The sequence below is a fragment of the Hypanus sabinus genome, chromosome 26 (assembly GCF_030144855.1).
Source record: "Hypanus sabinus isolate sHypSab1 chromosome 26, sHypSab1.hap1, whole genome shotgun sequence".
Lineage (NCBI taxonomy): Eukaryota > Metazoa > Chordata > Chondrichthyes > Myliobatiformes > Dasyatidae > Hypanus > Hypanus sabinus.
Genome location: NC_082731.1, coordinates 36031801 through 36051800, shown reverse-complemented (window position 1 = coordinate 36051800; position 20000 = coordinate 36031801). Strand labels below are relative to the sequence as shown.

The 20000-nt window shown below is 46.8% G+C and overlaps 1 protein-coding gene across 1 annotated transcript in view; it reads right to left on the bottom strand.

The window, feature by feature from the left end:
• Positions 1 to 20000, bottom strand: part of LOC132381428 (cytochrome P450 2B4-like) — a 52918-nt gene that overhangs the window by 10614 nt on the left and 22304 nt on the right. Inside the window, exons 3-7 of the mRNA XM_059950833.1 lie at positions 18520 to 18669; positions 9718 to 9878; positions 8036 to 8206; positions 5724 to 5865; positions 1819 to 2006 (exon numbers count right to left, since the gene is read on the bottom strand). Coding sequence (XP_059806816.1) covers positions 1819 to 2006; positions 5724 to 5865; positions 8036 to 8206; positions 9718 to 9878; positions 18520 to 18669 — 812 coding nt within the window. The remainder of the gene's footprint in view (positions 1 to 1818; positions 2007 to 5723; positions 5866 to 8035; positions 8207 to 9717; positions 9879 to 18519; positions 18670 to 20000) is intronic.

Here is a 20000-nt window from a genome sequence, read left to right as displayed (position 1 = left end):
GACTGCAGCTTTATAGACCAGAAGCTTATGGGCATATGTACAAAATTAAGGGAGGGAAGTTTAGGGGAGACATCAGGGGTAAGTTTTTTACACAGAGGGTTGTGAGTGCCTGGAATGACTTGCCAGGGATGGTGGTAGAGGCTAAAACATTAGGGGTATTTAAGAGCCTCTTGGACAGGCACATGGATGAAAGAAAAATGGAGGGTTATGGGGTAGTGTGGGTCCAGTACTTTTTTTTAAAAGATTATATGGGTGGGCACAACATGGAGGGCTGAAGGGCCTGTACTGTGCTGTAGTGTTCTATGGTTCTAAGCTTAGTGTTGGTCTAGGTATCCCGATCTTCAAACCCTCTTTCTCAGCCTGGCAAAAGCTCCACTCGCTCAGCCTATTCTGCGATTTCTGCGATTTATTTCAAAGTCAATGCTGGCTCTTGAAGAGAGAAGGGTGCCAAAATATGGGAGATGATCAGAGTTCTCCAGAAGTATGTTGTCAACTTGGATGGTTGGAGGTTTGGGAGCTTGATCTGGAGCAGGTTGGTGCAGGACTCGGGTTTTCCTGATCAAGTCCCATTGGATGGTTGGAGTTTTGGGAGCTTGATCTGGAGTAGGTTGGTGCAGGACTCGGGTTTTCCTGATCAAGTCCCCGGAGCTTGACGCTCTGGCAGAAGCTTCCATTATGCAGCGCAGATCCTCCTCGGAGTGAGCTACGATGGCTTTGTCTTCTCCAAATTGGAAGTCGTTCACCCCTTGCTCTTTGCCTTGAATCTGCTAAGGTTAAAGAGCCCACCATCTGTCCAATGGAGAATCTGGACTCCTTGTGGGGAGGTCTTGGCCTATGAGTTGAAGAACGGTTGCAGTGAAAATGGCAGAGAGAGTTGGGGTAATGATGGCCCTGTTTGACCCCGGATGAACCTTGAAAGGTGCTGTTTCAGAAAGCTGGGGAGTCTGTTCCCATGCTTTCTCCTGCAACTGACGTGCCGTAAAAATCACATCAGACGTCCTGGTTGGACAGAAGCCACATAGACTCAGGCAGGAGATCTCCTGCCAGAGCTGAAAGCCGGTCGCATAAAATTTGGGTGAGCAGAGAGGAGGGAGGTGCCTCTATAGTTTCCGCAGTCAGCTCTGTCAGCCTTTTTGAAGAGTGTGACAGTCAGGCTATCCCTGAGTTCAGCTGGAATCTTCTCCTGGTCCCAAATCTTGACAAGCAGTTCATGAATATGATTTAAAAGGAGATCCCAGAAGGAAGAGAAGATTCCACATTGACAAATACAGTACTGTGCAAAGGTCTTGGGTACCCTAGCTATATATACGTGCCAAAGACATTTGCACAGGACTGCATGATTTGATGCTTCCCACTGTGTCACAACCACGGATTTGGCATTGCAGTAGACACGACAATTGCGCTCGTGGATATGCACGTGTCAGCTAATTATTATTTCATTGTGATAGTATTTAACTCCACACTTGTCGTCGTGGTGCTTGTCCGGGTCTTGGACACAGCAACGCTTTGCTGCCTGCATTCTGCCTTGCCTGAGAAATTGGACTGTGGGGTCAACCGACTCTGAAGACTGGTGGTCTTTGTTTTATTCTTTTCAGTCGCAGTGTAGGCTTCGTTTCCCATTTGAGAATTTTAGTTAACGCCCCTGTCTGACCTAATGTTTATTGTTTTCTTTTCCCTTTAACACTGTTGGCATTAAAGTTTGTGAACTATTGACCTGCTTCAGTGTCTCTCACTCCGCGCTTGGGCCACTGGGTGCCCAAGTGACAGGAAAAAATGAAATTACCTAAGAGGAACATCAAAGAACACTGGAAGCATTACCTTTGGGATCAGGAATCCCCGGAACTCTGTATCTTTTGTGACGGTGTGGGGGAGGTTGAGTGGGATAATATTGGAATAGCGCTGGATCTCGCGGATGGCTGCGTTCGTGTAAGGCATCTTCTCTCTGTCTCCGATACACGGTGTGCGCTCCATCCCGATCACCCGGTCGATCTCACCTTGGACCCTTTCTGTAAAAGTACAAATCATTGTCCGTGAGGGGAGAGCCCCCAGGTAGACGTGGAGCGGGGCGCAGAGGTTGGGTTTATAAGCCTTGGAGAAGGCACAGAGTTAGTTCACCCAGGGGGAGATGAGCGGGATGAAACGGTTGTAACCGAGGAACAGCATCAGAATGGGCAGGGTGTGCGGCTGCCCAAGAATTTGAACATGTCAAGGCGAGTATCAAGATATGCTAAAAAAAAAACAGAGTTCTACAAACAAAGGTGTGGATTACAAAAGCTGTTAAATATATATTAAAAAAAACTGATTGGTTTTGACCTGAACAATCATTTCTGAGCACCACGCTTTTGAAAGAGAATCAAGAACATAAGAAATAGGAGCATGAGTCAGCCATCTTGTCCATTGAACCTGTTCTAACATTTAATAAGATCATGGTTTATCTGGCTGTAGACTTAAACCCTCTAATTACCAGCCTTTTCCCCATAACCCTTAATGCCACCACAATACAACAAACTGTGTCTTACATATATTTAACGAGACAGCCTCTGCTGCTTCACCGAGCAGAGAAACTGCACTGGACAGGAAGTAAAGTCAAAAACTGCCCAGTGCGTCACTGGCACCAGCCTACCCGCCATCAAGCACATAGAAACAGAAAGGTGCTGGAAAAGGGCCAGTGACGTCATGAAGGATCCCACCCACCCTGCTCATGGTCAGTTTGTCCCAGTCCCCTCAGGGAGGAGACAGATAAATTCCACGCCAGGGCCCCCAGACTCAAAAACCGGTTACAATATCTTCCCCAAGCAGAAAGGCTGATCAACACCTCCACCCGCTAACTCCACCACAACTTTAATCATTTCTTGTCAGTCACTTTTTGTACTGCCCAGTGTCATTTTATGGAGTATATAAAGTATATTGAGTACAGGAGTTGGGATGTAATGTTAAAATTGTACAAGGCATTGGTAAAGCTAAATTTGGAGTATTGTGTACAGTTCTGGAAACTGAATTATGGGAAAGATGTCAACAAAATAGAGAGAGTACAGAGAAGATTTACTGGAATGTTACCTGGGTTTCAGCACCGAAGTTACAGGGAAAGGTTGAACAAGTTAGGTCTTTATTCTTTTAAGCATAGAAGGTTGAGGGGGTACTTGATAGAGGTATTTAAAATTATGAGGGGGATAGATAGAGTTGACATGGATAGGCTTTTTCCATTGAGAGTACGGAAGATTCAAACAAGAGGACATGAGTTGAGAGTTAAGGGGCAAAAGCTTAGGGGTAACACGAGGGGGAACTTCTTTACTCAGAGAGTGGTAGCTGTGTGGGACGAGCTTTCGGTAGAAGTGGTAGAGGGAGGTTCGATATTGTCATTAAAAAAAATTGGATAGGTATATGGACAGGAAAGGAGTGGAGGTTTATGGGCTGAGTGCAGGTCGGTGGGACTAGGTGAGAGTAAGCGTTTAGCATGGTCTAGAAGGGCCGAGATGGCCTGTTTCCGTGCTGTAATTTTATATGGTTATATGGCCATTCGATCAATCTATGTATATAAGCTGTATTTAGATTTAGAGACATAGAGTCATAGAAAAGTACAGCCCTTTGAAAAAGAAACAGGCCCTTTGGCCCATCTAGTCCATGCCAAAACCACTTAAGCTGTCTACTCCCATCGACCTGCACGGGGACCATAGCCCTCCATACCCCTATCCAAGTACCCATCCAAACTTCTCTGAAGCATTGAAATCGAGCTCGCATGCACTACTTGTGCTGCCAGTTCATTCCACACTCTCACCACCTACCGAGTGAAAGAGCTCCCCCCCTAAACTCTCCACCTCTCCACCCAGCCTCAGTGGAAAAAGCCTGCCTGCATTTACCCATCTATACCGCTCATAACTTCGTATACCTCTATCAAATCTCTTGATCTTCTGTGTTGTAAGAAATTTATTGTGAATGTTTTAAAAATAACCGAGATCTTTAACTTTTGTGGTTTTTTTTGTGTGCTGCGTCAGATCTGGTGTAACAACAATTTTGTTCTCCTCTACACCTGGAAAGACATCAAACAATCTTTAATCTTGAATCTTGTATCATACTATGCCCGCCCGGGGAGTAGGATGGAGCTAAGGGAGCGGCTCGGTTACTAAATTTGAAGGACTGCATATTTTGAGAGGAAGTACCCCTTTGAGAAGTTGTGCAAATGTGAAATCCATGTGAGATGTTTGCTCTTTGATGCAAGTGTTAAAGTTGTTTCAGAAGCACTGGAAGTGAGAAGACCATAAGACCACAAGACAAAGGAGCAGAAGCCGGCCATTCGGCCCATCGAGTCTGCTCCACCATTTCATCATGAGCTGATCCAACCTCCCCTTTGGTCTCATTCCCCCGCCTTCTCAACATAACCTTTGATGCCCTGGCTACTCAGATACCTATCAATCTCTGCCTTAAATACACCCAATGACTTGGCCTCCACTGCCACCTGTGGCAACAAATTCCATAGATTCACCACCTGGCTGAAAAAACTTCTTCGCGTCTCCGTTCTGAATGGGCGCCCTCCAGTCCTCAAGTCATGTCCCCTCGTACTAGATTCCCCCACCACGGGAAACAACTTTGCCACATCCACTCTGTCCATGCCTTTCAACATTCGAAATGTTTCTATGAGGTCCCCTCATTCTTCTAAACTCCAGGGAGTACAGTCCAAGAGCGGTTAAATGTTCCTCATATGTTAACCCTCTCATTCCCGGAATCATTCTAGTGAATCTTCTCTGAACCCTCTCCAATGTCAGCACACCCTTTCTTAAAAAAGGAGCCCAAAATGAGAATGAGGAGAATCTCATCTGTCACAACTTTTCTAGCTCTGGAGTAGACTGCTCGAAACCGATTCAATGTACTGTACATCTTTGAAAGGGAATAGGGTGAATACTTGAAAAGGAAGAAGCTGCAGGCATTTGGGAAGAAGCAGAATGTGATCATTGGGCTGCTTTCAGAACAACAAAGATATGCACGGGTAAAAAGGCCTGAATGGCCTCGTTAAGAGCAGCATGGCATGATTTTATAGATACCAAGCCCATCAGTACTTGGCAGGAGATTCTGAAGAGTGCCAAGGCAGCTCATCAAGAGAACGACGTGGTGAAAACAGATCTTAGCACAGACGACGGGGCCGCTCTCTCATTTGATCTCTGGTGCTGTCTGTGCAGTGGTGATAGCTTCTAGCCAGAACACTACAAACGTTCTCTGCACTCTGTGAACAACGGAATACTTATATAAGGTTATTTCAAGTGGATGACGTGGGACGGCACCTCCCAGCCCACCTAAACTCTGGCACCTTGGGTACTCCGAGTACTGGAGAGTTTAGTCAAGGGCAGGAGGTGAGTATTGAGCCCTTGGAGAGAGGCTCATCAGGCCAGAGCTTATGCCGGTTTACATGGTGACTGAGAGTACGAGACTCCCCCCCGGATAGGACTCCAGTCTATCGCCAGGTTAACCCCCGGCATTTTGCCGGTACCCATTTTCAGCTGGGTGGACTGGAGCAGTGTGTGGTTAAGTGCCTCGCTCAAGGACACAACACGCTGCCCCGGCCGGGGCTGGAACTCACGGCTAGAGGAGTGTGCGCACAACAAAATGCTGGAGGAGCTCAGCAGGTCAGGCTTGGAAATGGATAGGCAGTCGACGTTTTGGGCTGATGCCGAGCTGCCCTGGAATCCAAAAGGAGAACGGGCAGCATGCCGAAGCAGGCCTTGTCTACTCACCCTGTACCTCTGGGTATTTCAAGAAGAGCAGGAGGCCCCACCGCATGGTCGAGCTGGTGGTGTCAGTCCCAGCGAGGAATATATTGAAAGTGGACAGGAGAAGGTTCTCGTCGTTGAACTCTGACCTTGGGTTATCTTTTTCCTGTAAAACAGCAACTTTGGTTACACCCACTTCACCAGTTCCTCTTTAATTATAAATGTAGAAAAGTAACTTTTATTTACAATGACCAGGGAGATAAGAATTTTACAGAGTTGTTTCTTTGCTATTTGCACAGTAGAACACCCAAGCACAGTGCTGGGCTATAAATAGCCTAATGTGGTCTCTCTGACGGTACTTACTGACTGCAGTTATAAGACCATGGGAGCAGACTTAGGCCATTTGGCCCATCAAGTCTGCTCTCCCATTTCATCCTGACTGATCTATTTTCCCTCTCCGCGTAACAGTTGATGTTTCAGTCTGAGACCCTTCATCAGGACTCGGGAGAACTTTAAGGTCCCAGTGAAGTTTCTGAAAACGTCCTGATGAAGGGTCTCAGCACAAAGAGTCAACTGTTTACTCTTTTCCTGGCCTGCTGAGTTCCTCCAGAATTTCTTGTTTGTCACTGTCATCTGCTGTACAGCTCCACACTTAAGGGACAACACCAGAGTCTCCAATCTCACCTCGCAGCCAAATCCCTCACCCGGAGCCATTCCAGTAAATCTTTTCAGAACCACAAACATGAAAAAGATCTGCAGATGCCGGAAATCCAGAGCAACACACACGAAATACTGGAGGAACGCAGCAGGCCAGGCAGCGTCGATGGAAAAGAGTAAACAGTCGACATTTTCAGAATTTTCACTAGGATTTAACATCCTCCTGAAAATTAGGTGATCAAACCTGGGCAGCAGTTCAATTGTGGCCCAAACTATGCTTTAAACAGATTCAATGTACCTTCACACACAAAATGCTGGTGGAACTGCTGCGTTTGAATTTCCAGCATCTGCAGATTTCCTCGTGTTTGTTCAATGTACCTTCCCTGTTTTTGTTCTCCATGAATCTATTTTTCTCAGGGTCTCCAGAGATTCAGTAACCATCCCTCTCAAGAAGTAGCCTTCCAACAGACCAAATCATCTTCCTCACTCAGCTTTTGCACACAACAGCAGTTACACCCCATTACACCGCCTCAACAGGCGGGCTCAACTAGGTGAGATAGGGACATCCCTGTCCAAGCATGTGAAGCCAGCTCTGGCGACTGGGCAGATGAGATCTACAGTGAGATCCAGCGGCCAGGAAGGCGGTACTGCAGCGCCCCGCGGAGAGCGAAGGGAATGTCAAGGCACAGGAGACGTCACGCTCATCCACCACAACTGAGAAAAGACCCCAGTTTGTGACCCTCGCTCGTACCATTGGTCTTGAGGTCGAGAGAGTGGGACCGCCCCAGTGCAACGGCTTTTCCAGTTTAAAAACTCTGCCGCACAGATTTCCTGTCATCGTCGGGCATGACTGACAACCACCATCTTGATCACTGCCAAAGACATCTCCTCACAGGGGTATTAAAATAAGATCAGCTTTACTTGTCATGTGTATATCAGAAAGTGGAGTGAAATGTATTGTTAAGATAAGAACATAAGAAACAGGAGCAGGCCATCTGGCCCGTCGAGCCTGCTCCACCATTCAGTAAGATCATGGCTGATTGGGCCATGGGCTCATCTCCACCTTTTCCCCATAACCCTCAATTCCCTTACTATGCAAACATCTAATCGACCTTGTCTTAAATATATTTACTGAGGTAGCCTCTACTGCTTCATTGGGCAGAGAATTCCACAGATTCACCACTCTCTGGGAAAAGCGGTTCCTCCTCATCTCCGTCCCAAGTCCACTCACCACGAACCTTGAGCCTGTGTCCCCCAGTTCTCGTCTCACCTATCTGTGAAAACAACTTTTCTGCCTCTATCTTATCTATCCTTTTCATAACCTTCTACGTTTCTATAAGATCTCATCTCATTCTTCTGAATTCCAGCGAGTACAGTCCCAGGCGACTCAGTCTCTCCTCATGGGTTAACCCCTTCATCCCTGGAATCAACCTGGTGAACCTCCTCTGCACCGTCACCAAAGCCAACCGTTACGTTACTTGCCAGCCACTTGTACCTCCCATCTGTGTCCCCTTATAACAGGGCTTCCCGACCTGGGACCCACGGACACTTCCTGCTTAATGTTGTTGGTCCGTAGTTTAAAAAGAAAAGTTGGGAACCCCTTCCTTACAGCCTAATATTAAACCACGTCCTCTGCTAGGCCTCTTAGGGTTGACTGACTCTGCCGTTCCTTCACCTACCTCCTTCATCCTGAGGAGGAAGCTGTCGATGAAATTCTGGCCTTTGGCATGCGCGTTCTTGCGAAGCTGGATCCTTTCTCTCAGGAAGTTTTTAATTTTATCCGCATTTTCGAAAAGCCTGTTGTGTGGGCCTGGCAGGTGGTCCAGAAGGTTTGGAAGCAGATCATACAACTAGAAAGGAGATGGAAGTGATTAATGAGAGCTGAGAACTGGGCCTTTGGTTTACTGGCGGGTGGGGCAGAACAAGGTCTTAGTTGTGAGCAGCTGTTCTATTGCCCAACACCTGGTATGCATTTGTTTTGTATAAAAAGTGACGAAACTTGTGTTTACATCATAAGACATTGTTGTTGCGTGAATGAAGTCGTTGAAGAAAATTACTGGCAGATACAAAGCTGCTCCTTTATTCGACAAAACAAGGTGTGGCAGGCATCATATGGAGGTGCTTTCGTTGGAAATGTCTCCCTGGCCCAACCTGAGGTTGGTGTTTTATGTGTCAAACATCAAAGGACAACTCCATACTTACATGTATGGACAATTCTGTCTTTGAAACCATACACAAACTTCACACCTCCAGATTCGCACGCACACTACAGACGTCCAAATGAGTTTTAATCAGCATTGTCTGTACTGGGATTCATGGCTTTTAGGGACCCATTGTTCAGAGCTGCACTCCAAATTAAATACATATTCACATATTCAGAAGTGACACATATTCACATATTCAGAAGCAACACATATTCAGAAGTGGAGACTGTAGCCAAAGTCATTTGTTAAATGTAAATGTGCAGAATCCAAAAAAAATTGTTCTAACAGACATAGGAGCAGAATTGGGCCATTTCGCCCGTTGGCCCATGGCTGATTTATGATTCCTCTCAACCCCATTCTCCTGCCTTCTCCATATAACCTTTGACACCTTTCCGAAACAAGAACCTATCAATCTCTGCTTTAAATATACCCAAAGACTTTTCCTCCACAGCTGTTTGTGGCAATGAGTTCTAAAGATTTCCCAGCCTCTAGTGAAAGAAATGCCTCCTCCTCTCTGTTCTAATGGGACATCCTTGTATTTTGAGGCTGTGCCCTTTGATCCTAGACTCCTCCGCAACTGGAAATATCCTCTCCACGTCTACTTCGTCTAGGCCTCTTGTATTTTAACCTTCTCAATCTCTGGCCTATTGAAAATGCACTCTGGAATCAACTCTATCACTTCATTAAGGGTTGTAATATAGGAAACAAAGTCAACAACTTTATGGAGCTAACTCCTCGATGGAGTGGATGTGGAGAGGATGTTTCCTATGGTGGGGGTGAATCCGTGGAACTTGTCGCCACAGGCGGCTGTGGAGGCCAAGTCATTGGGTACATTTAAGGCAGAGGTTGATAGGTTCTTGATTCGTCAGGGGATGAAGGGATACAGGGAGAAGGCAGATTGGGGCTGAGAGGAAAACTGGATCAGCCATGATGAAATGGCAGAGTAGACTCAACGGGCCAAATTCTGCTCCTATATCTCACGGCCTAACGCTCTCAAACAGCCGGGTGAACTGGTGGGTAACTTGCTTGTGTGTGCCATGAGCAAATGGGGGATGAGACCCCTGCAGCCCTCCCCAAGGCAACCCTTTACCTCCATCTCCCAAGGCCGATGGGACAGGTAAAGGCAGAGGAGAGGAGCCGGTGGCCGACGGACTCACCTGCCCCCAGGGGCTACTGATGACCTTCATGTTCTCATCAATCATCCTCAGGAGAGTGAGCAGCTCCGGATCCTGGTACTCGAAACGTTTTCCAAAGACAATGGCGCACATTATGTTGGCCGTGGCAGAGTTGAGCTGAAACGTGGGGTCAAAGGGCGACTCTGGTGAGAGAGTAAGAAGGGCATTCAGACTGGTTGAATGAGTAGCCAATGGCGAGGAAGGAGAGCACCCCTCGTGTCAAGCCCGGTACGTTGGACTGGACAACAGTGGAGATCTTTGGCCACCTCAGACCTCAAACACTGTAAGGCTGGCGGACTGGAGCGTTACCATAGAGATGATCCTGGAATGACCTTCAGTGCGGTGCAGGCGACAGGGAAGAGAATGAACACTAGATCTTCTACAGATGCTGGAAATCCAAACCAACACACCCAAAATGCTGGAGGAACTCAGCGTCCATGAAAAGTCAGTTAATATTTTAGGCTGAAACCCTTCTTCAGCACTGGAAAGGAAGGGGGAAGACACCAGAATAAAAAGACAGGGGGTTGTGGTGGGGTGGCTAGTGGAAGTAGGATAGCTAGCAGGTGATAGGTGAAGCCAGGGGGTCATCAGAAGTGGGCATCCTATTTATCGACCATTTTCTTGGCTACCTCTGTTCGCAGTAAGGGGGGGGTGGGGTGGGGCAGGTCAGGATGCCCTGGGCATTTATCAGCTTTACGTCCCACGATTCCAAGCAGGACTAGCGCAGCATGGCTGGCATCTGATTGGCTGACAATGTTGGACGGGTAATGGTAGGATAGAGAAAGAGGGAGAAGAAAAGGGAAAGGGCCATTTGCTTCTTCGGTCTTGCTCTACCAGTCAATAGCTGATGCCGTGTCACAACACTGTATATCTGCTGTAGGTTTGGGGTGTGGAATTGTTCTCTTCCTTGTAGTTTAACGTTCTTATGCCTGCTTGTGTTTTATATAATCACCCACATTACTGAGCTGATACTGAGTTAAGTACTCTTATTTCAGTTTCCCAAGCACTTTCCTATTTTAACCAATATTACAACACTGTGCAAAAGTCTCTCTCTCTCCATATATATATATATATATATATATATATATAGATGTCTAAGACTGCTGAGAGTGTTGTGTGTAATTGTTCAGTGAATTTTCCAGTAATTACGGTACAGTTGCTTCTGTGTTTTTCGAGAATTTTCTCAGTTTTCAGTAGCAGTTGTAATGCTACTTGAATCAGTATTTTATAGGTTTCCAACACCCTCTCACTCCCGTTCCAGTGAGTTGATCCATTGTGCCAAGTTGAGTGTACCCTCGGGGTGACGAAGTGGCATCTTATACTCCGCATGGCTACCCTCCAACCTGATGGCACGAAGATTGATTTCTCCTGCTGGTGTGCAAATTCCACCCTCCACCCTTCCTCTATTCCCCACTTTGACCTTTTACCTCCTCTCACCTGCCTATTGCTTTCCCCCGGGTCCCCTCCTCCTTCCCTTTTCTCCTACGCTCCACTATCCTCTCCTATCAGATTCCTTCTTCTCTAGCACTTGATCTTTCCTAACCCACCTGGCCTCACCTATCACCTTCCAGCTAGCCTCCTTCCCCTCCCCCCCCCCAGTCTTTTTATTCTGGCATCTTCCCCCTTCCTTCTCAGTCCTGAAGAAGGTTCCTGGCCTGAAACGGTGACTGTTTATTCGTTTTGTTAGATGCTGCCTGACCTGCTGTGTTCCTCCAGTGTTTTGAGTGGTTATTTTATGAGTTAGTTGTCATTTCTGGACTGAGAATGAGATGACTGCAACTGCTTTTTCCTTTAACTTTCCTTTGTTCTCTCAGTTCCTCCCTTCATTTTTCATTCTCTAGACTACAACACATTACAGGCCCTTCGGCCCGCAATGTTGTGCTGACCATGTAACCTACTCTAGAAACTGCCTAGAATTTCCCTACCGCATAGCCCTCTATTTTCCTAAGCTCCACGTACCTATCTAAGAGTCTCTTAAAAGACCCTATTGTATCCACTTCTATCACCGTCGCTGGCAGTGCATTCCACACATCCACCACGCTCTGAATGAAAAACTTATCTCCTGACATCCCCAATGTACCTACTTCCAAGCACCTTAAAACTATGCCCCCTTGTGTTAACCGTCTCAGCCCCGGGAAAAAAGCCTCTGGCTATCCACACGATCAATGCCTCTCATCATCTTGTACACCTCTATCAGGTCACCTCTCATCCTCTGTCACTCCGAGGAGAAAAGAGGTGACCAGAACTGAACACAGTAGTCCAAGTGGGCTCTAACTAAGGTCTTATATAGCTTTAACATTACCTCACGGCTCTTGAGCTCAATCTCATGGTTGATGAAGGCTAACACACCGTATGTCTTCTTAGCAACAGTATCAACCTGCGCAGTAGCTTTGAGTGTCCTATGGACATGGGCTCCAAGTTCTCTCAAATCCTCCACACAGCCAAGAGTCTTGCCTTTAGTATTATATTCTGTCTTCAGATTTGACCTACCAACATGAACCAATTCACACTTACCTGGGTTGAACTCTTGTAACATTTAATAAAATGATTGTAAGCAATGAATTTTATGCCTCATTCTTGACTTCTGAAGAATCTTTGGATCATGAAAGCATCAGGTTCCAACACTGTGCTCTCCCTCAATACTAGGGGTTCCTGGTCCTTTTTATGCCATGGAACTGAGGGTTCCGTGGACTCCAGGTTGGGAACCCCTGCCTATACACCTTGATGCTTTCAATGTTTGGTCATCCATGTTTCACGTTCTTGAATCTTTTCAGTGATTGGGTCTCCACTGCCCTCTGTGGTAAAAAAAATTCTACAGACTCTTCACCTTTGTCTTAGACACCTTACCCCGTGACCCCTGGTTTTGACTCACAAAACATTCCTTCTGTCAGACCTTGCCAGAAGGTCTTCAATTCACTTTAATCTCAAATGAATATATAGATCCAGTCAATCTACGATCTCCTCATATGATGTCCTGCCATCTCAGGAACCAGTTTTAAGACCACAAGATATAGGAGCAGAATTAGGCCATTTGGCCATCACGGCTGATCCAATTCCCTCTCAGCCCCTGTTCCCCTGCCTTCTCTCTGTATCTCTTTATGCCCTGAATTATCAAGAACCTATCAACCTCTGACTTTAATGTACCCAGTGACCTGGCCTCCACAGTAGCCTGTGGCAACAAATTCCAAAGATTCACCGCCCTCTGGCTAAAGCAATTTCTTCTTATCTCCACTCTAAATAGGTGTCCCTTTATTCCGAGTCTGTGTCCTCTGGTCTTAGACTCTCCCACCTCAGGAAACATCTTCTCCACATTCACTCTATTGAGGCCTTTCAACATTCGATAGGTCTTAATGAGATCACCCCTCACTCTTCTGAATTCCGGTGAGTACAGGCCCGGAGCCTTCAGCCTATCCTCATATGATAGGCCTCTCATTCTTGGAATCTTTCTCATGAACCCCCTTTGAACCCTCTCCAACGTCACCGCATCCTTCCTTAGAAAATGGGCATAAAACTGCTCACGATACTCCAAGTGAGGCCTCACCAGTGCCTTATAAAGCCTCAACACAGTACATCCCTGTTTTTGTATTCTAACCTCTTATATGTACCAGCCATTTGTCTAATCATGTTTTACGTGTTCTATCATCAGACTCAATTATACACCTCTCTACTGGTTCTGAACCAGTTTGTAGACCCCGCTTTTCTCCCCGTATGGTAGAGTTATAGAAGATGGAAGCAGACGTGTAATTTATGGTAAACAGCAGAAAGTCTACAGATGCAGACAATCCAGGGTAACACACGCCAAGTGCTGGAGGAACTCAGCAGGTCAGGCAGGCATCTGTGGAAAAGAGTAAACAGTCGATGTTTCAGGCCGAGACCCTTCTTCAGCACTGGTAAGGAAGGGGTAATAAAACGATAGGAGGAGGGGTAGGAGGCTAGCTGGAAGGTGATAAGTGAAGCCAGGTGGGGTGGGAAAGGTCAAGGGTTGGAGAAGGAGGAATCTGATTGGAGGGAAGAGGGGTCCCATTGGGCGCCTCGAACTCCCAGTGTGCAGAGAGGGAAGAAAAAAACAAATCACGCGAACAATGAACAGGCGTGTAGCGTGCTAAACTGAAGATCACCAAGTGAGTCCGTCCTCCGACCCTTCGTTCAGCGCAGAGCAGAGCAGCGGGCTGAACCGTCCCGACTCTCAGGGCCCCCGACACCCTGACACGTCCAATCCGGCCCGGCGCCGAGATCGCCGTCCGAACGTCAGGTTCAGCCGCTTCGACAGGCCCCGCTTAAGTCCACCGAACCGCGGCTGACCCTCGCTCTCAGCGACAGGCCCGCTGCCTCGGTTCAGCCACATCGAACTGCTCAAAGGGAAGTTGCAGACTATTGGCTGCGATGGTCACTTGCCAGGAAAAGGGTGAATAACTAAGTATTTCCTTGTTTTCCAGAGATTGCCGAGAGTCAGTGCTTCATGACCACGTTTGTGTCTTCGTGTCATTCCCCAGACTATCCCTGCTATCTGAAAGCCTTTTCACTTTGGCTTTTGAACCCAAGCCAATTTTCTTTCTTAGTAATCATGAGACACAAGAATCATGGGCTGAAAGACTATCTTCTGTGTTACCAGATTTCATAATTTCAAAAGCAGTTGATCACAATCTCTTACCTGGCAGCACGGAACGTACAGTTCGGGGCACCTGGAGTTCGGAGTTCAATTTCAGTATCTTATTGACATGTGGTGCAGAATGAGCCCCCTCAGGCCTTCGGCCCTCATGGGTCAATTAACCAATGACCAATAAACCTACCCTGTGGACTGTGGGAGGAAACCCAGAGGTCACGGGGAGAACGTACAAACTCCTTACGTAGAAAACCTACAACACAATACAGGCCCTTCGGCCCACAAAGTTGTGCTGAACACGTCCCTACCATAGAAATTACTAGGCTTACCGATAGCCCTCTATTTTACTAAGCTCCATGTACCTATCTAAAAGCCTCTTAAAAGACCCTATCGTATCCGCCTCCACCACCGACACTGGCAGCAAATTCCACGCACTCACCACTCTCTGAGTAAAAAACTTACCCCTGACATCTCCTCTGTACCTACCCCCCAGCACCTTAAACCCGTGTCCTCTTGTGGCAACCATTTCAGCCCCAGGGAAAAGCCTCTGACTATCCACTCGATCAATGCCTCTCATCATCTTATACACCTCTATCAGGTCACCTCTCATCCTCCGTTGCTCCAAGGAGAAAAGGCCGAGTTCATTCAGCCTTTTTTCATCAGACATGCTCCCCTATCCAGGCAACATCCTTGTAAATCTCCTCTGCACCCTTTCTATGGCTTCCATATCCTTCCTGTAGTGAGGCGACCAGAACTGAGCACAGTACTACAGGTGGGGTCTGTCCAGGGCCCTATATAGCTGCAACATTACCTCTCTGCTCCTAAATTCAATTTCACAATTGATGAAGGCCAATACACCGTACGCCTTCTTAACCACAGAGTCAACATGCACAGCTACTTTGAGCGTTCTATGGACTCGGACCCCAAGACACTCTGACCCTCCACACTGCCAAGAGTCTTACCATTAATACTATATTCTGCCATCATATTTGACCTACCAAAATGAACCACTTGATACTTATCTGTGTTGAACTCTATCTGCCACTTCTCAGCCCAGTTTTGCATCCTATCAATGTCCCGCTCTAACCTCTGACAGCCCTCCACACCATCCACAACACCCCCAACCTTTGGGTTGCAGGGAGTGGCGGGAATTGAACCCGGCTCGCCTGCACTGTAAAGCGTCTTGCTAACCACCACGCTACCACGCCACCCCAAATTGCCTCCGTAAGGATTCCCTGTATGTCCTCACTGTGGAATGCGTTGGTTTTCTCCGAGCCCAAGGACGTACCGGGCAGGCTAAGTGGTAATTATAAATTGTCCGGTGATGAGGTTAGGGTTAAACCGGGGTTGTTGCAATAAAGCCCCAAAGTAATAATTTTGAATATTTTGCAGCGATTGATCATTAAAGCAAACGAGTTTGTCATCGGAGTGTGTCACAGCAGGAAACAGTTAACAATGTTGCAATCACCTTTAACAACGATTAACAATGACCAGAAATAGGGCCAGCCCTTTGAATAAAGTGGAACACACCTTGATTTCCAAGTTCTCTGAACTGATTGACGTTTCGGGCCGAGTCAGCAGTCTGTCAGGGTGAGGTCAGCAGGTGTGCCAAGATAAACTTAGTTATGGGAAAGTAACTTCGAAAAGGTGTGGGAGAAGACTTGAACGTGGGATATTCCAAGGCAAGAGATTAACTAAACAGGTTTCACAACTAATCCTATTCAATATTTTTTTAAAGTGGAAGTTCTATAAATAACAGGAAGTGTTCAATTGGTGGTAAAGTCACAACAAATTGAGACAGCGGGCTGTCGGGGGCCTCTCCACTCAAGCGATCTCTCTCCCTCTTAATTAGGGGTGGGGGAGAGTCTGTTGATTGTTGAGTCGGGGGTACTCTCAAGAAAAGCGATGTTTCAGACCAGCTGGAAAAATGGGCTGAAAAATGACAGATGGAGTTTAACACAGACAAGTGTGAGGTATTGTACTTTGGAAGGGAAAACCAAGGTAGAACATACAAGGTAAATGGTAGGGCACTGAGGAGTGCAGTAGAACAGAGGGATCTAGGAATACAGATACAAAATTCCCTAAAAGTGGCGTCACAGGTAGATAGGGTAGTAAAGAGAGCTTTTGGTACATTGGCCTTTATAAATCAAAGTATTGAGTATAAGAGTTAGAATGTTATGGTGAGTCTGTATAAGGCATTGGTGAGGCCAAATTTGGAGTATTGTGTGCAGTTTTGGTCACCAAATTACAGGAAGGATATTAATAAGGTTGAAAGAGTGTAGAGAAGGTTTACAAGGATGTTGCCAGGACTTGAGAAACTGAGTTACAGAGAAAGGTTGAATAGGTTAGGACTTTATTTCCTGGAGCGTAGGAGAATGAGGGGAGATTTGATAGAGGTGTATAAAATGATGATGGGTATAGATAGAGTGAATGCAAGCAGGCTTTTTCCACTGAGGCTAGGGGAGAAAAAAAAACAGAGAACATGGGTTAAAGGTGAAGGGGGAAAAGTTTTAAGGGAATATTGGGGAGGGGGGCTTCTTCACACAGAGAGTGGTGGGAGTGTGGAATGAGCTGCCAGATGAAGTGGTAAATGCAGGCTCACTTTTAACATTTAAGAAAAACTTGGACAGGTACATGGATGAGAGGGGTTTGGAGGGATATGGTCCAGGTGCAGGTCAGTGGGACCAGGCAGAAAAATGGTTCGGCACAGCCTAGAAGGGCTTAAAGGCCTGTTTCTGTGCTGTAATGTTCTATGGTTCTATAACATCGAAACACCAAGCTGTTGGTCACCCCTCGCAGTGTGGGGGTGGGATGGGGTGGTGACATATCTCTCTCCTTTGTTAGCGTGAGAGAGAGAGAGAGAGAGAGAGCACCTGTGACACACTAAGCTGCTGGGTTGTAGATGGCAGTTTCTGACAGACACAAGATCAAGTTCTCTGTCGGCTTTTCTATTGCTTGCATGGTGGTTGATGGGGGGGGCGGGCTGAAGCTTTTTGTTGGAACAAGTAAGGGGAGGGGGAAGGTTGATGCTTCTCTGCTGCTTGTCCGTGGGAGGGGGAGGGGTCTTATTTGGGGTTCTAATGTTTTTCTGTCATTCAGTCTTTGGGGTTTTTCTTCTGTTTTGTGGATGTCAGTGAAGAGTAAGAATTTCAGGTTGTATACAGTAAACATTCTCTGATATTAAATGCAGCCATTGAACCATTGAAAACTGAGTCCATAGGAGCGTTAGACATACGAGCAGATTTAGGCCATTCAGCCCATCGAGTCTATTCTGCCACTCCACCACGCTTTCAACCCAATTCTCCTGCCTTCTCCCCTTATCCTTAATTGCCCTTACTAATCAAGAACCTCTTTGATCTTGGAATAGGTTAAAAGGTTGCAATGATATCACAGGGTGAGGAGGTTTTCTGTACCATGATTTATGTAACCCTCTTCCTGTCTCTGCCTGTAAGGAGTTTGCACATTCTCCCCGTGACTGCGTGGGTTTCCTCCAAGTGCTCCGGTTTCCTCCCACAGTCCAAAGATGGACCGATTGGTAGGTGAATTGGTCATTGTAAATTGTCCTGTGATTAGGCTAGGGTTAATTTGGGGGACTGCTGGTAAGTACAGCTCAAAGGGTTGGAAGGGCCTTTTCTGTGCTGTATCTCGATAAATCAAATAAACGAAAAACCTATAAAGCCCAGACCCCATGTGGAAGACCTTGTAAGGTAGGCCATTCAGCCCATGCAGTGGATGCTGTGTCCTTGGGGACAATCTCTAAGAGGAGCACAACCTTGTCGTGGCTTAGGGGCTTGTGTGCCTCAATGACCCAGAGAGCTGTGTTGGCTGGAGAAAGGGCCCATGCCAAACAGGTCAAAGGGTAGAGGTCAGACTAAGAGTGGTCCACCAGTCCTCCAGGTTTGGGGGTTCAGCTCAGGGGTAACAACCCTGACTGATAAAACAAAATTGTTATGGAAACAGCAATGAAGATTCCTTCTACATCTGAGTGTGACGGTATTCCTGAGTCTCCACCTGGGACTTGTATGACTGACAGTAGTGAAAACCGAGAGGAAGCTGCTGACATGAGGAAGGAAGCTGGGAACACCACCAGAGAGGGAGGACCAGAGGCATAAGGGCTAATAGAGGGTGCACATGAACCTACAGCCAGTGGCATTAATATAACAGTGAGAGAAACAACTAACCTCCAGTCTTCTTGAAGACCTCCACCAGGCACTTTGCTTCTTTCTGGATGAAATCCTCCAGGCTCCTGGAGCCATTGCCAAAGTCCCTCAGGGCCGAGATAGCGAAGCTGCGAAGCTGGCGGGATCGAAACCCGTTGCTGCTGGCGATCCCTGCGGGACGGGACGACAGAGAGCATGGCGTGACTCACAGGGGCATTCTCGGTGGGGTCAGAGTGACAGAGATATGGAACTCCTGGAGAAACGGTTCCCCTTAGACGGCTAGACAGGGCAGGGAGATTTTCTGGAGTTTTCCCTCGCCCTTCTGTTGACCAAGTTGGAGCATCTACGTGGAGCTCCCTCAATCTGTGTGGCTCTGAACTTGAACAACGGTTACTACTCTTCAACCATCAGGCTCCTAAACTGGTGTGCATAACCTTACTCACCCCAACCCTGACCTTTCAAGGAACCTACAACTCATGTTCTCAGTATTATTTATTTATCTGTTTATCTATGATATTAATCAATGAATGAATTAACTATTGCTTGTGTAGGCCTCCATTGGTCTTGATAGACCGTGGATTTGCACCTTGGAAAGTTTCCAATTTAAAAATGGAAGACCGGCAGTTGCCCAAGCTGCAAGTCTCCCTTCTCTACGCCACCGATGTTGTCCAAGAGAAGGGCATTAGGACCCATACAGCTTGGCACCGGTGTCGTCGCAGAGCAATGTGTGGTTAAGTGCCTTGCTCAAGGACACAACACGCTGCCTCAGCCAAGGCTCGAACTAGCGACCTTCAGATCACTAGACGAGCGCCTTAACCACTTGGCCACGCGCCATCACAGAATTGATTAACACCATAGACAAAACCCACCCAAAAATTAATGATTGAATTACTTTATTTGTGATTTTTGTATTTGCAGAGTTTGTTTTTCACTCACTGGTGGTTTGTCATTCTTTGTAGCCTTTCATTGACTCTATTTGTTTTTGCGTGAATGCCTGCAAGAAAATGAATCTCAGGGTAGTACATGCTGACATAGATGCTCTTTGATAGTAAATTTATTCTGAACCTCAACCTAATAGGAATCTGAGGGGTATTGTTTTTTTTTAAATCACAGAGGGTGGTCTGTATATTCGGTGGGTTGCCGGAGGACGTGGTTGAAGCAGCTACAATGACTACTTTTAAAGGACTGCTGGACAGGTACAGGGATTGGAAAAGTTTAGGAGGATGTGGGCCAAACGTGGCCAAATGGGACTAGCTTGGATGAGCATCTGGGTTGGCATGGACCAGATGGGCTGAAGGGCCTGTTTATGTCAAGTATTGCTCTGGGAAAACCAACCAGCAACCAGGGTAGGAATGGCTGGTTGGCAGAATCTGACCTTTCACCTTCAGGAACTGGCTCCAAAACCAGCCCTATACGTAGCTCATCTTGGTACTGTACTGATGCAGAGTTTTGCCCTGAATTTCAACAGTTCTTTGCTTGTGCTGCTTGACCTGTAAGACCAT